This window comes from Marmota marmota, unplaced genomic scaffold (assembly GCF_001458135.2).
Source record: "Marmota marmota marmota unplaced genomic scaffold, marMar, whole genome shotgun sequence".
NCBI lineage: Eukaryota > Metazoa > Chordata > Mammalia > Rodentia > Sciuridae > Marmota > Marmota marmota.
In genome coordinates this window covers 4292420-4308610 of record NW_026000076.1, presented here as the reverse complement: position 1 = coordinate 4308610, position 16191 = coordinate 4292420, and the positions used below count along the sequence as shown (strand labels likewise).

The window sequence follows — 16191 nt, the reverse complement described above, 5'->3', positions numbered from 1 at the left end:
TACAGAAAACTCAATGGCTTCATCAAATAATAGGATTTAGTAGACAATTATAGAACATTCCACACAACAGTCAAATATACATTCTTTTCAAGCATTCATGGAATATTCACCACTATAGATCATATTTTGGATCAATAAACAAACCTCAACCTATTTAAAAGCAGAATATATTACTTGAATGTAATGAAATTAACTGGAAATCCATTAATTGAAAGATAATAAAAACATCTCCCAACACTTGGAAATTAAACAAAACACACGGAGTAATTAATGGGTCAAAGATGAGGTCTCAAAAAATGCATAGAACAGAATAAAAATGAAAATACAACATATCAACCTTTATAGAATGAAGCCGAAGCAGTACTCAGAGAGAAATGTATACTAGTAAATGCTTACATTAGAAAAGAGGAAACTTAAAAATCAATCATAGAAGTTTTTACTTTAAGAAACCAGAAAAGAGTGCGTTAACTATTCTAGGTCTCTTATTTTCCCAAATAAATTTTATGATTGCTTTTTCTATTTCTATGAAGAATGTCATTGGGATTTTAATAGGAATTGCATCAAATCTATAATGCTTTTGGTATCATGGCCATTTTGGATTCCTCAGAAAACTGGGAATGAAACCACCATTTGCCCCAGTTATCCCACTCCCTGGTTTATACCCAAAGGAATTAAAATCAGCATACTATAGTGACACAGCCACATCATTGTTTATAGGAGCTCGATTCACAATTGCTGGATTATGGAACCAATACAGGTGTCCCTCAATAGATGAATGGATAAGAAAATGTGGTGTGTGTGTGTGTATATATATATTCAATGGAATATTCCTTAGCTTTAAAGAAGAGTGAAATTATGGCATTTGCCAGTAAATGGTTGGAGTTGGAGAGTATGTGCTAAGCAAGATAAGCCAATCCCACAAAACCAAAGGCCCAATGTTTTCTCTAATATGAGGATGCTAATTCACAATAAGGTGGGGGAGGGCACTAGGGAAGAACAGTGTTACCTTAGATTAGATAGAGGGAAGTGATGGGAGGGGAGGAGAAAGAAAGAAAGAAAATAATGAAAATAATAGGAGAGAGAAATCAATGGAACAAAAGCTGATTCTTGGGGCTGGGAATATAGCTCAGTGGTAGGGTGCTTGCCTAACACATGCCAGGCCCTGGTTTTGATTCCCTGGAATAAGGAAAAAAAAGACTGAAAAAAGCTGATTCTTTAAAAAGATCAATAACTCTACACACATAAATTCAACAAGTTAAAAGAAATGGAACAATTCCTCACTACAAACTACCAGAATTCACCCAGTGTAAGATAAAAATCTAACTAGTCTCTAAAGAAAGATAAAGACCAGTATTCCCCAAGAATACTGTCATAAAAATCCTCAATAAATTATTAGCAAATCAAATGAGTCAATGTATAAAAAGAATTAGACACCATGACTGTGAGATTTATTCCAGGAATGCAAAGCTATTTCAATATTTATTTGTGTAATTTACCATATTAACATGCTAAAGATGAAAATATCACCACTGCATTAATTGATGCCAAAGCATCTGACAAAATTCAACACTCTTTTATGATTAAAAACATCTCAGTAAATTAGGAATAGAGTTAATTTTATGTGTCAACTTGACTAAGTAATGGGGTGCCAAAGCATTTGGTCAAAAACTATTCTGAGTATGTCTATGATGGTATCTCTGGATGAGATTAACATTTAGAGTGAGTTAAACAGATTACCCTCCCCAAAGTGGGTGGGCCTCACCCAATCTATTCAAGACCTACCTAGGACAAAATGTCGGGTAAGAAGAGATTCTTCTGCTTTACTAGTTGAGCTGAGAGCTGAGATATCAGTCCCTGTCTGCCTTTACACATGAAATGAAAAACTAGCTCTTCATGGGTCTCCTATCAGCTTTTAGACTAGAACTTATAAAGCACTGGCTCTCCTGAGTCTCCCTCACACTTACTGCAGATCTTAGGACTTCTTAGCCTCCACAATTGTGTGAGGCAATTTTTTTAAAATTCTCTCTCCTTCTTGGACCTCAATAGGGTTAGAGATAGATATGTAGATACCTATAGCCTATAGGTCCTGTTTCTCTGGAGAACCTCACTAACACAGAAGGGAAACCTCCTTAGCTTACTAAAGAACATGAATAGCAAACTTACAGCTAACATTATACTTAGTGGCTAAAGAATAAATGCTTTTTCCCTAAAGTTGGAAACAAGGCATAGAAATCTGCTATCATCACTCTTATTTGACATAATGTTAGAGGTCCTAGCTAGTACAGTTATTGGAAAAAAAAAAAAAAGAGGAAACAAATGGTATACCAGTTGAAAATGGAAATCACAATTTATAGAGACAAGATTGTTTATATAGAAAATCTCAGGAAATTTATTTAAAAAGCTCCTAGATTTAGTAAGTGCACATACACAAGAATGCACTTAGAAGTAGTGAAAATGAAATAAAAATGTAAATAAGTTCTACAGTTTAGTTAATTTTACTAATATTGATTTTCTGGTTTCAATATTATACTGCCATTAAATAAGAAGTCATCATTAGGGGACACAGGGTGGTGGGTACATGGGACTTATTTACTATTTTTACAAGTTCTTGAGTCCTATATTTCAAATTTTTAAAATTCTTAAAAAAAAAAAAAGGAATGTGCGCCATGCCTTTGAAGACAATCTCAGATACACCAACAAGTTAAAAGTACTCCAATGTAGGCAGCAGAGATGAAAAGACTAATTTTTTATTTAAATAGTTCCTCTTTTTTCAGCCAAATTACTCTTACCTGCTGTTTCTTTAGTGTACTTTCATTATCTATGTATATATATGTGTGTGTGTGTGTGTATATATGTATGTATATACATACCAACACAGACACACATATGTATAATTTTTTTTGTAGTACTGGGGTGCTCTACAACTGAGTTATGTCTCCAGTCCTTTCATTTTTTAATAGATTTTTAAATTTGTCCTAATTAGTTATTCATGATAGTAGAATGCATTTTGACATTATAAATATATGGATATAACTTCTCATTCTTCTGGTTGTACAGGATGTAGAATTACATTGGTTGTGTATTCATATATGCACATAGGATTGTAATGTCTGAATCACTCTACTATCTTTTCTTTAAAATATTTTTTTAGTTGTAATTGGACACAATGCCTTTATTTTTATTTATTTTTATGTGGTACTGAGGATCGAACCCAGCACCTTGCACGTGCTAGGCAAGCGCTCTACCCCTGAGCCATAACTCCAGTCCCATTCTATTATCTTTACTATTTCCATTCCTCCTCCCTTCCCTTCATTCCCTTTTGTCTAATCCAAAATACTTCTATTCTTTCCTACTGCCTCCCACTTTATTGTAAATTAGCATCTGCATATCAGAGAGAACATTTAACCTTTGGTTTTTTGGGATTGGCTTATTTCACTTAGCATGATAGCCTCCAGTTCCGTCCATTTACTGGTAAATACCATCATTTCATTCTTCTTCATGGCTGAGTAATAGTCCACTGTGTATATATGCCACATTTTCTTTATCTACTCATCTGTTGAAGGGCATCTAGTTTGATTCCATAGCTTAGCTATTGTGAATTGAGCTGCTAGAAATATTGATGTGGCTGTGTCACTGTAGTATGCTGATTTTAAGTCCTTTGGGTACAAACCAGGGAGTGAGATAACTGGGTCAAATGGTGGTTCCATTCCAAATGTTCTGAGGAATTTCCATACTGCTTTACATAGTGGTTGCAATAATTTGCAATCCCTCCAGCAATGTATGAGTGCACCTTTTTTCCCACATCCTCACCAACATTTATTGTTGCTTGTATTCTTGACAATTGCCATTCTGACTAGAATGAGATGAAATCTCAATGTAGTTTTAATTTTCATTTCTCTAATTGCTAGAGATGTTGAAAATTTTTTCATATATTTGTCACCAATCATATTTCTTCTGTGAAGTGTTTGTTCAGTTTCTTTGCCCATTTATCGATTGGGTTGTTTGGGTTTTTTTGGTGTTCAGTTTTTTGAGTTCTTTATATATCCTGGAGATGAATGCTCTATCTGAGGTGCAGTGGGCAAAGATCTTCTCCCACTCTGTAGGCTCTCTTCTCACATTCTTTTTCCTTTGCTGTGAAGAAGCTTTTTAGTTTGATTCCATTCCATTTATTGATTTCTGGATTTTACTTCTTGCACTTTAAGACTCTTTTAAGGAAGTCAGTTCCTAAGCTGTCATGGTGAAGATTTGAGCCTACTTTTTCTTCTATTACACGCAGTTCAACCCTTTTCATTTTATTTTGATACAGGGTCTTTCTAAGTTGCTAAGGCTGGCCTCAAACTTTTGAGATCCTCCTTCCTCACCCTCCCAAGTGGCTGGGATTACAGGCACATGCCACCATGCTTACCTTTATTCCACTTTTCCTGAAGTTAGGTGCAAACTTCTTGAGAACATGAGTTGTATTTTATTTATTCCTTTCAGTGACTGCAGCATTACAGATATTTTAAAGAAAAAAAAACCCATAAACTTTTTAACTGAGCAAGTTAGATAATTGAATTATCTAACTGAATTGCAGAATTGAATTAAAGTTGGAGTTCTGCTACACTGACTAGATAGGTGATCTGGACTGCTTAGACCTCTTTGAGCTTTGAGTTCCTCATGGATAAAATGGAGGTAAAGACAGCACTATGTCAGAAGACTGTTAGGAGAATCAAATGAATTAACATATGTGAAGTACTGAGAATAGTACCTCACAAACAGAAAAAAATTCAGTAAACACTATTTTTCTAGGAGCTTTGGGTGGATTCATCCACATGAATTAAATGATGATCAGCAAAATGTGTAAGTGGTCATTTATTTCCTTTAACTTTTTTTTTTTTATTTTAATGAAAACAAGTCTACAGGGGTTATAAAGAAAAAACCTGCACATTATACCATTTTAAAAGTAACTCTAATATTTAGCCTTGTAAAAATGACTATCTTACTACTGCATTGAGGCCTTACATACTTTGGTTTCTAATAATAAAATATTTTATGTAAAATACCAATTAATAAACATAAGATCTAAAGATGTGAACTTTGTGTGCATTTTGTGACTCTCTTGCTCAAAGGATTTATTAGTCTTTTACTCTTCTTACTGTTTTGTTTGTTTATTTTATCTGGTAACCATGGGGACTGAATTCAGGTCCTTTTGCATGCTAGGCAAGTGCTCTACTACTCAGTGACATTTCCAGCCCTTCACTTTTCTTAAAATAACCATTTTCTATTCTCTAACTAATTGACTATCGCCCAATTTGTTTAAATTTAAATATCATTTCTAGCAGGAGGCCTTACCCAATTCCCCAGAGAGAATCTACCACAGTACAAGCATTCACCTAAAGACAAATCCATCATGAACCAATTACCTCGCAAAGGTCCTACCTCTCAAATACCATTAGCATATGACTTTGGGGATTTAAGTTTCCAACATAAGAAATTTGGAGGACACACTTAAAGCAAATCAGGGGCAATGAGCCTCCTTCCATAGGTAGATAAATTAGAAACACGCTGCAATTGGAAGTCAAAGGTCAGATGACAGTGGCAGTGAAAACTGACAGAAGTAGACAGGACAGACTGGTGTTAAATTTCAAAGACATGGTTGTCAGGACTTTCTATTGAATGTAATTAGTAGAATATGACGGAGATGGAATTAAAGAGGACTCCTGATATAAGCAGATTCACCAAAATGGGAAAGGGAAGGAAATACCTACTATTATGGGCCAAGTTTCAGATGCTTATTAAACATCCAAGTGAAGAAGTAGAGCATAGATGGCTTTTGATAAATACGTGTAATACTACTCCTTTGAGGATAATAAATTCAATTACAAATTTATCTACACATATATAAGAGAGCATTCAAAATCTGATGTTAGTCTATTGCTTCCAGGAACAAACAAAAACAGTGGTGGAAACAACCAGGTATCTCAGTTCATTTAACAAAAAACAAGATTTTTGGCAGTCACTAATGCTCTTTGAACCATATTTTTAATAAAAGGATGTTGAATTTTATGTGAGAAACTTTAGATGAATGTTATTAACTCAATTCAAGTACTGTTCCACCTCTCTAGGCCTATAAACACTGGAGTGGTTAAGTGTCAAGTAAGAAGTGAGTAGTGACTCATCAAGTTACTTTCACTAAAAGATAACTAAGTGCTATATACAAAGCTACCTGAGGAAAAATGTTGATGCTTTTGGCAATGATACACATTTTAATCCAATAAAGTGGATTAAAATAAATATATTTATATTAATATATATTAATATAAATATAATTAATATTTATTAATTATAAAATTAATTATAAAAGATATGTTACATTCAGTAAAATTTATCTTTTATTATACAGATTTGAGTTTTGACAACCACTTACCATCAAATAACCACTTCCATAAACAACACAATAGTTCCTCTTTCAAAAAATTCCTTAAGTCTTTCAGAAGTAAATTTCTCCCCTAGCACCAGACTCTAGCAACCACTGATCTACTTACGGTCCACTATGCGCTTTAACTTGAAGCACAGTCCTAGGAATCTGTAACTTTTATTGACTGTTGCCTATCAAAGTCTTATAAAAATAAAACTTCTTGAAAAATACGATGTAAGAAATATTAGAATCACACAAAATGTATTTAATGACTTTATAAGAGAAGAAACCATCTATTCCAATTGTCAAGGATTAGATTCAGGTCTTCAAAACAGGGTTTATAATTTTTCTCTAGGACAGGTTCTACATCTAATTAGCTTGGACAAAACATGATTTACACACTCAATAAACAAATTTACATGCTTCTTCCTCAAAATAACATAAGGTTTTTACATTACCATCTCATACAAAAAGTAAATTAAGAGAGAAAAACAGCACATGATTTTTACATATGACTTTCTATAATAAGAAACTGGAAAACTTGAATTCAATTAATTTTGTTACATAATTTCATTTATAGAATTCTACAATACTTCTTTAGTAATTCTTTAATATCACTTTGTTTCACAGCCATTTTGAATTATAAAATATATATGTATATTTTGACAAAAACACATGACATTTAATTTTAAAATTTGTACTACTATTATTATTCAAGTAGGTCAGTCTCTGTTACATTTACTTTGAAAGCAGATACTTACCTGGGAATTATTTGCTAGAACATATTTTCGTTTTTACTACCTATTATATACAGGGAGTGTGTTTAAAGTACTGGTAAGGTAATTTATTAACTGATTCATTGTTTGTTTTAAATGAACAAAATCATCTTCCAAGGTGTGAGCCAAACATACAGTTTACCAGTTAAGGTCTTAGGCTTAGTAATCAGAAAGACTTGGGCTCTGTTTCCAGATCTGCTATTTATTGGTTCAAACTCTGAGCAAGTAATTTAATGTTTTACAGTATCAGTTCCTTTATCCATTAAATGCAAATAGCAGTACTACCTACCAATCCCATACAGCATCCCTACAAATTGTTTAGTATCAGGTCTAGCACATTTTAGTTACTTAATAAATGTTAGCTGTTATATACCAGATGAAGTTTTCATTTCAAAAGAATTAAAGTATTCTATCATTCAACATTACCTCTGGAACAATAAGGAAATTATATTTATTTATATTATATGGATGACAAAGTAGGGGACAGAGTTGATTGAATCAGCAGACTTATAACGCAGGTGCACACAGTGAAAAAGAAGTTGATCAAACAACTTCAATAATGTAGACCATCATGCTGCTATCCTTTCTAAGAGTAGGGTTTTCTTTCATCTTTTTAAAGAAATAAAGAAGGAATGGTGCTTTGTGATACAAATTATTTTAAAAAAGCCAAGGATTATTGACATCTTAGTTTATCTTGGCTGCTATAATAAAATATGACAAGTTGGGTGCTTGTCATATTTGAGCCGGGCATGGTGGCACACACCTGTAATCCCAGCGGCTCAGGAGGCTGAGGCAAGAGGATCCCAAGTTCAAAGCCAGTCTCAACAAAAGCGAGGCACTAAGAAACTCAGTGAGACTCTGTCTCTAAATGAAATACAAAATAGGGCTGGGGGTGTAGCTCAGTGATTGAGTGCTCCTGAGCTCAATCCCTGGTTCCCCCCCACACCAAAAAAACAAAAACAAGTATTCATTTCTCATATTTCCAGAGTCTTGAAGGCCCAGGATCAAAGCAAAGTGGTTCATTTCCTCGTGAGGGCCGACTTCCTCACTGACAGCCTTCTTCTCATTGTGGCCTTACATGGTGGAAGGTGTGAGGATACTTTCTGGGGTCTCCTTTATAAGAGGTTAACCTCATTCCTGAGGGAAGTGCCCTTCCAAAGGCCCCACCTTCTAATATTATCATCTTGAGGGTTAGGGTTTCAACATACACATTTGGTGGAGACATGTATATTCAGTCCATTACAGATGAACATAGGAGAGATCTACATGTTGTAGTTCTTTCAGTGTAGTAAAAAGAGACCTCTTAACCATTAACTTTCTTCTCTAGAAAACGGATTTCATTAAGTGAGAACTCATCTGGTGAAGCCATCCAAATGAAAAGAGTTGACTGGATAATGTTCAGATTTGATATAATGTTTTTCATTAAGTTACTTCAAAATGAAAATAAATACTTACCATTTACCCCCCTTTCTTCTCTAATTTCTCAGAAACGTAATATTTTCTTCTACTTTTTACAAGTAAATTTATGGTTCTCATAAAAATTTAGATGAAGTTAGAAGAAAATTTAGAGAATATCTAGTCCAATTTCTTCATTTTAAGGTGAAGAATGAGATCCAGAAGGGAACTGACTAAAATAAAATGAAAGCCAAAGTGAGGGCTGGGGATGAAGATCAGTGGCAGAGCCCTTGCCTAGCATGTGTAAGGCCCTGAGTTCAATCCCCAGGACAGGGAAAGTCAAAGTGGTCCTGGAGGCAAATGTTTCATGCCCCACAAAATGTTCCACTATGAGTATACCAAAAATTTAAGATAGATAGAGCTCCTTTGCATTCACCAGAGACATCATCTTGTCACCATTTCTATCAATGTCACTGCACTCAAGCTAGCTATTGCCCATGAAAATGGCCATGCTTCTCTAGTGATGTAAGTATCAGTAATAGTATATGATAGCAATTGTCAGTTTTAATGTAAAGACCATTGTTCTCCCTATATATGTCTCTTGAGTTTTAGAAATAAATTAACTAATCCTTTTGGAACAGTAGTAATCTTTAAGGGGAACATCTGAATTTCACATGTTAAAAATGTGGTTGCAGACTATGAGATAAACCTGACAAAAATTTAAAAGGAAATATATGTAAAATTATTCTATGGTGATAGAGATCAGAACAATAGTTGCTTGAGGACAGGGATGGACTGGGAAAGGGCAAGAAAAAACATTTTAGGGGATGGAAATGTTCTATATTTTGCTAGGGATATGGTCAAGCTGTGCATTTTACTGTATGTAAATAATATATTTTAAAAACAATCACATGTAGAAAACTCAGATTTTTAAAATTCTTATCCAAAAGAGGGATCCTGCAGTAATCTAGCTGATGAAAAGCAATGAAAAACCAATAGTTATCTTCAAAATCATTGCAGCTAAATGCATTTCTGTTCAACTATTCATGAGAATAACACACACCTTGCCAGAACTCATATATCTGGGAAGTAAGTAAGAGTTTCCTTTCAGGCTTTGCCAGTTAATGGATTCTGCCTTCAACAGAATTGAGGGCATTATTTAAGAACTGTGCATATTAATGTGATAACAAATACACTGATATACATTGTCGACTGAAGTACATTTGTAATTTAATAATAGAACTTCATCTTAAAAACCACAAGAGAACTTAAGACTTTTAGAGGTAAGGAAAGGAAGGTTGAATACAGTGAATACTAATTAATCTTTTGCTGATATTCTACTGTTTTCTTATGAACACCTGAGCATGTAGGACATTCTGCCCACTAAATACCATATCTGGCTATAGAGTCTTGTTAAAAACAAAAAGACTATTGCTGACCAGCACCATGATGCTGGTTAGGAACCACAGATGAACTGGCACACAAACTGGTTAAAGATACTGCTTGCTGTATTAGTGTTTATGACAAGAGACAAGGAAGACAAAAGGGCAACTTTTGAGTTGAAGTCATAGGGAGAAAAGGAAGGTAAAAAAATTGTTACCTCTTTCAGCAAACTACATTTAAGTGATGATTTTTAGCACATATTAGTAAAAAGTCCAGTATACTACCTGGCACACTGATAAATGTTAGCTGTTTAAGAAAATAATAAATCCAGCTATAAATGAAAGATCCATAGGAGAGACACCTTCCCTCTCCTTAGTGATGGTTTTGCTTACCAAGTCTGGCTTTACTTGGAGAATCAGAGGAAAGGAGACCCACATGGAGTGCAAGGTGGTGAACACTGTGGAGAACCAGGACTGCTGAACCTCCCGGCTTCTTGGAATTTGGTGAATGTAGTATTGGGGATACTAGAATAAAACAGCAGAAATCAAAACCAATTGAGTTTCTGATACCAAAGATAAACATAAGCAACATTTGCAGAAACAGGAAATATTTTCTTATTTATTTTTAATTTCCATTCTAATCACTTCTAAATTAGAGTTACAAAGCCTATTTCATGCTTTATCTAGCACTCACCTATCTGGGTTATGACAGAAAAGTTATTAAATGTAATTGAAAAAATATGTGTCGGTTTCAACAGTAAATATGGAGAGATTTTCTATACATTATCTATTATGGGCCAAGAGTTTAACATGCTGATATACAAAGAGGTCTTATAAATTGATATATAAGAAAGCCTTATGTCAAGATGTACAAAGAAGATTGACAGATATTTCAAACAGAAGAAATACAAATGTATAAGAAATATATGAAAAATTGGCACCAAGTACAAAAGGAAAACAATTTGTCATTTGACAATGATTGTGGATACTCAGTATCGATGAGGGTGTAGGGAAACAGATATTTACATTCCCTGATCAAATATATTGGTACGACTTTTGGGAGGTCATTCTGGAAGAACTTGTCAGAATTTTAAATGTGTTTACTTTTCTTTTTTTTTAATGTTTTTTTTTTTTTTTTTTTTTTTNTATATATATATATATATATATATATATATATTTGAAATTCATAAGAATGTATTATTATTTTCATAGAGAAACCAACACATTTTCCTTGTATCAAAGTTCCAGGTGTTTGGTTATCTATTATTGACTAACATATTGTCCCAAAACTTTGCAACTTAAAACAACAACCCACCCCCCTCTTTCTGTGGTTTAGGAATCCAGGAATGGTTTGGCTGAGTAACTTGGGCTTGGAATATCTCATGAACTTGAAATCACGTTGTTCTCTGGGATTACAAACATTTGAGTGTTTGACTGGGGCTGGAGAATCCACTTCCAAAATGGCTTGGTTGTTGTCTGGCAATTTAGTGCTAGTAGTTGACTGGTGGCCCTAGTTCCTTGTCACATGGGTCTTCTAATAGTGCTACTCAAGTGTTCTAATTACACAAGTGCAAACTTCCAAAAAGTGTATGTTCCAAGAGAGGGCCAGGCAGAAACCACAATGTCTTTTATGACCCAATTTTATGTCACACTTGTCACTTCTGCAAAATCCAAATAGTTACACAGGCCAAACCTATTCTATATGAAAAGGAACCTACAAAGGAGTGTGATACTGGAAAGGGAGGAAATCAATGAGGACTTTCTTAGAGCCTGGCTTCCACACAGTTAAGTCAGAGAGTAAAGAACCAAATATTTAATAATATTCCCTCCCCCTTTGGTCTTGAGGAACAAGATGTTCCTTGAGAAAGGAACAAAAAAGACTTTCTCTAAAGTAGTGGAAAATACATAAGTAAAACTAGTAGTCTTAAGTGGTTTTTTTTTTTTTCCAATCAGAAAAATGTGTGAAATTGGAGGATTCTGACATGCTCAAAGAGAGAATGAGGGAATGAGTATGGTTCTTACATATTCAGCCACAAAGTGAAAATGGACTGCACATGTAACAACTCTATTTCTTTATATGATGACAAAAGATATGTTCTCCTCTTTCTGTGGTATATCAGTAGAGAATGGGGAATCTGGGCTCAATTTTTTAACTTACTATTTTTATTTACTTACCAATCATTATCAATCAATGTTGTTTCTTCTTTCCAAAGGCTTAAGGTGTTCAATACTGAACTAAAAGCTAATTCTGATAGTCTTCAAACTATGGATGATATAGGCAGCAGTAAAAAAGTAGAGGCAGACTTGTTTGAGGCTTGTGTTTACTTAATGTGTGGGGACTATTAATTGGCAGGCTGAGTAATTTTTCAGAGCCAAAAGTCCTTTTCAGAAACCTTTTGGGTCAGAAGAGTGTGGACAGGTAACATGGTATATATAACCACATATAATGTCCTCCTCTGGAGTTTGCAGAAATAATCAAATAATAATATTTCTGCAGTAAAATATGAACAGCTATACTGAGTAGGGTAGACCATAAGCTTCAAATCAGATCAAATAGTTTTTGCTATTAAATAAGCTTGTGAAAAATTCAAAAAAATTTTCTCTAGTCTTCAATGTTTTTAGGATTTCAGACATATATAACAAAATACACTTGAATCCACTAAGATGCCTGGTTATTATGATTATTATAATAAAAATAATCCCTATAAGAAAAAAAATAAACCAGTAGGGTCTTATTGTAAGTATTTTATATGTTACTTCCATCCAACTTTTTGGTGCCTGATCTCAATATCTGTAATATTTCCTTCAAAAAAAATCAAAAGTATTTATCATGTTCCTTTAATTTTTTAAAAAAGCTGTATAATTTTAAAATTTCATAAAGAAGTAATGAACAATATTTCTGGATTATATGTGAACAGTGTCCCATGGGAACAGAAAGGTGATCAGTTTGAGTCTGGTTCCTCTGATTTCATCTTGGCTTCAAGGAAGAGCAACTCAGGCTTGGTAAGGCAAGTGTGTCTGGGGCTGAAGACAGCTTCCCTAGACCTGGACAAAGAGTCTACATCTCATCCCCCCATAGGCAGCCTGAAGAAGTGATGAAAGTAGGTTTGGGAAGTTTCAATTCATTCTCAGAAGAATGGAAACTAGAGGAGGCATTTCTAGATGGGAACTAAGTGATCTCTGAGACAAACTGAGGCATGAGGGTAAGACAGTAAGACTAGTAACTCAAGTTTTATGGCCTCTCTTGACTTCTGGTTGCACCAGGCAAGGGACCTGACATTCCAACTTCCAGATGCTTAGCTGGAGAGAGGTGTCTTGGTTCCACTTGTGTGTGAAAGCTAACTGGGTCAGTGACCACATGTTTACAGTGATCACTCAGTGTGCAGAGGTGGCCTGTTAATACCTGTAGTCTCAGTATAATTAACAGTATCTCATTCTGCTCTCAGAAGTATCTACAGGGGAGGGCAATGAGTAGCTTTTTCTAAGTCAGTGGGAAAGGTATTTATTCAGAACAGTCTGAAGAGTCAATGGTGGGGGCCTGTGGTTGTGACTCAATGGTACAGCACTTGCCAGGCACGTTTAAGATACTGGGTTTAATACTCAGCACCAATAAAAATGAATAAATAAATGTATAAAAATGTTTTTTAAAAAAGAGTCAATTGGATGGGAAACTCTGCATTAAAGGACAAGAAGAGGAGTTTCAGTGGTAGCTGGGATGAAGTCAAGCTGAAAGTCTTAACAGTGAGGTAAACACAACTGCCATGGGAACAGGAGAGTCCATATGGTGTCACTCTCTGGCTTGCAGTTCTATACTAGAGAAGTCTCCACCTCCAAATTCCATACAGATTTTCCTCACATTATTTTTTAATAATCTAATAATCAATCAGGTATCTGGAAATCCCACCAAAAAGAGATTGTTCTTTGTGTTAATCAGCTTTTTGTTACTGTGACCAAAACAACTGTAACAAGAACAACTTAGAGATTGGAAGTCAATCAGGGTGATTGTGGTAAAATGATGGTTACGGCTTCTTTTATGTACTACATTCCTTTACAGGACCTTAAGGAGGGTCAGGAACAGTCCCCTCAAGGAACAAGTATAGACTAACAAAACAATATGTCTATAAAGATGCCTTTCATTTGGATTTCCCCAGATACCACAACCCCCAGGGAATTCCTGACCAAGGGTCATAGCCAGACCTGAATTGTGGCTCTCTGAACCTCTTGTCTCATTCCTTTGTCTTCAAAAGAACTTTTGTTAAGACCAAAATACAAGCCTTCTATTAATAGTTTTTTTTTTTCTCACTGACTTCTTTATATATGTGATTATTTTGTAAAACTTTAAAAAACTCTCTCAAGATTTTGCCAAGCCAGGTTCTCAGCATTTCCTTTAGGGGTGTCATCAGACACCCAGGACCCACCTCTATGGGTCAAGCATGGGAGAAGAGTTAATAATTTAAATGGACTACTGGGTGGTAACTGTATGCAGGTAGATGGCTGGGTGGCAAGGCGTCATTTGGGGTGTGGCCTTTGGAACTATACCTGTCCCCTTGCTTTCTCTTTCTCTGCTTCCTGGCTGCTATGAGCTGAGCAGCTTTCCTCCACCATGCCCTTCCACCATGATGTTTCTGCCTTGGGTCCTGTTGACCATAGACCCAACCTCTAAAACCATGAACTTTCCTTGCTGATGGCCTTTTCTGTTCATTCTAACCAGTCTGCTTTGTCCCCAGATAGTCTCACAGCTAGTTTCTCCCTATAAATCAACTCTCATTTAAACATTGTCTTCTCAGAGGGGAGACATTCTCCCCCAATACATGGTCACTCTCCACCACACTGTCTTATTTTATAGTCTTCAGGGCAATTATCAGTACATTGAATTAATCTGTTCTTTTATGTGTGTATCCTGCCTCCTTTCCAAGAATGGAAGCTCCATGAGAGAAGGATTTCATCGTGTTCATCCCAGGATCCAGAATGGTGCTTTCGACCTCATGAGTACTCCATGAATACTTGCTGAATAGATAATGACTATCATTAACATTTCTAGAAGTTAAGTCCATGGTCCATGCTGGGGGATGGCAATGAAGAAGATGCTGGCTCTGAATCTCATTGTATCTCAGGGTTACAAGAGACCAACTCATCCCAAATGCCCACTTCACATATGAGAAATGTGGATGCTATCAAGGTAACAGAGCCAGGATCTCAACCCAGGTCTTCCTTTCTACATGTCCTGAAATGTGCTACTGACTCAACTTCTACAGATGCTTCTTGTTTCTCTGAGATGTACACCTTACCCAATCCTTGAGGAGCTGTACCAGCTTCCTATGGAGTTTACTCCTCACATCCTATTGCTCCAACACATAACCCACTACCCATTCTGGCTCATTTCCTTTCTTTGTTTTTAAACTCACCTACTCTATTCATTTACAAACACACAGCCATAGAGTTTGTTGTTTCTTCCCCTGGTTCTAGGGGAACTAGGTTCTCTGTCTCCTTCTGTTTGTCTTTTGTGTCCTGTTCTGTTGTGTAGGTTTGGTCTACCAACCCCATCTACATTGTTACCAATGACCTCCCAGCCCCCAGCCCTATTTCCAGAGCCTTTTGGAAGAAAAACCAGAATAAGACCATAGGACCTCAGAAATCTTCAGACTTTTCTATTGAACCAAGTTCTTTCTTTCAAGTTCTGGGGTTTTATTATGTTCTTGCAGCCAACTGGGTTCACATACTCCTAGAAAAGATGCATTAATTGAGTCCTTTCTTTCTTTGCAGTTCAATGTGTATATACTAAACATGTATTCATATTTTGAACATGATCCAGTCTCTTTCATACAAATGGACAAATAAGTAGGACTTTCTCTCTCACCATCATAAAGAAAAAGATATATCCTAGTGAGGACATCCTGGCAATATATCTGAGTTTCCTATTAAGGAGGGGTAGGAGCCATGTCTTACAGTATTCTATATGCCCACAGGGCCTCCCAATACTCCCTGCGCATATTTGACTGATGTACAACCAAATGTATAGTGCAAGATAAACAAGAAAAGTAGATTCTTTGATATAATGAGAGCAACTAAGAACAGAGCAGGGAGGAAGAGCAGGAAGAAAAGATTAACATTAAACAGATACATGAGGTGGGATGGAAAGGGAGAGAAAAGGGAAATTGCATGGTAATGGAGGGAGACCCTCATTGTTATACAAAATTACATATAAGAGGTTGTGAGGGGAATGGGAAAATAAACAAGGAGA

At 35.5% G+C, this 16191-nt stretch overlaps 1 protein-coding gene across 1 annotated transcript in view; it reads right to left on the bottom strand.

Moving 5' to 3' along the window:
* Window positions 1-16191, bottom strand: part of Alg14 (ALG14 UDP-N-acetylglucosaminyltransferase subunit) — an 89956-nt gene that overhangs the window by 44293 nt on the left and 29472 nt on the right. The window contains exon 3 of the mRNA XM_015500868.2: window positions 10344-10475. Coding sequence (XP_015356354.1) covers window positions 10344-10475 — 132 coding nt within the window. The remainder of the gene's footprint in view (window positions 1-10343; window positions 10476-16191) is intronic.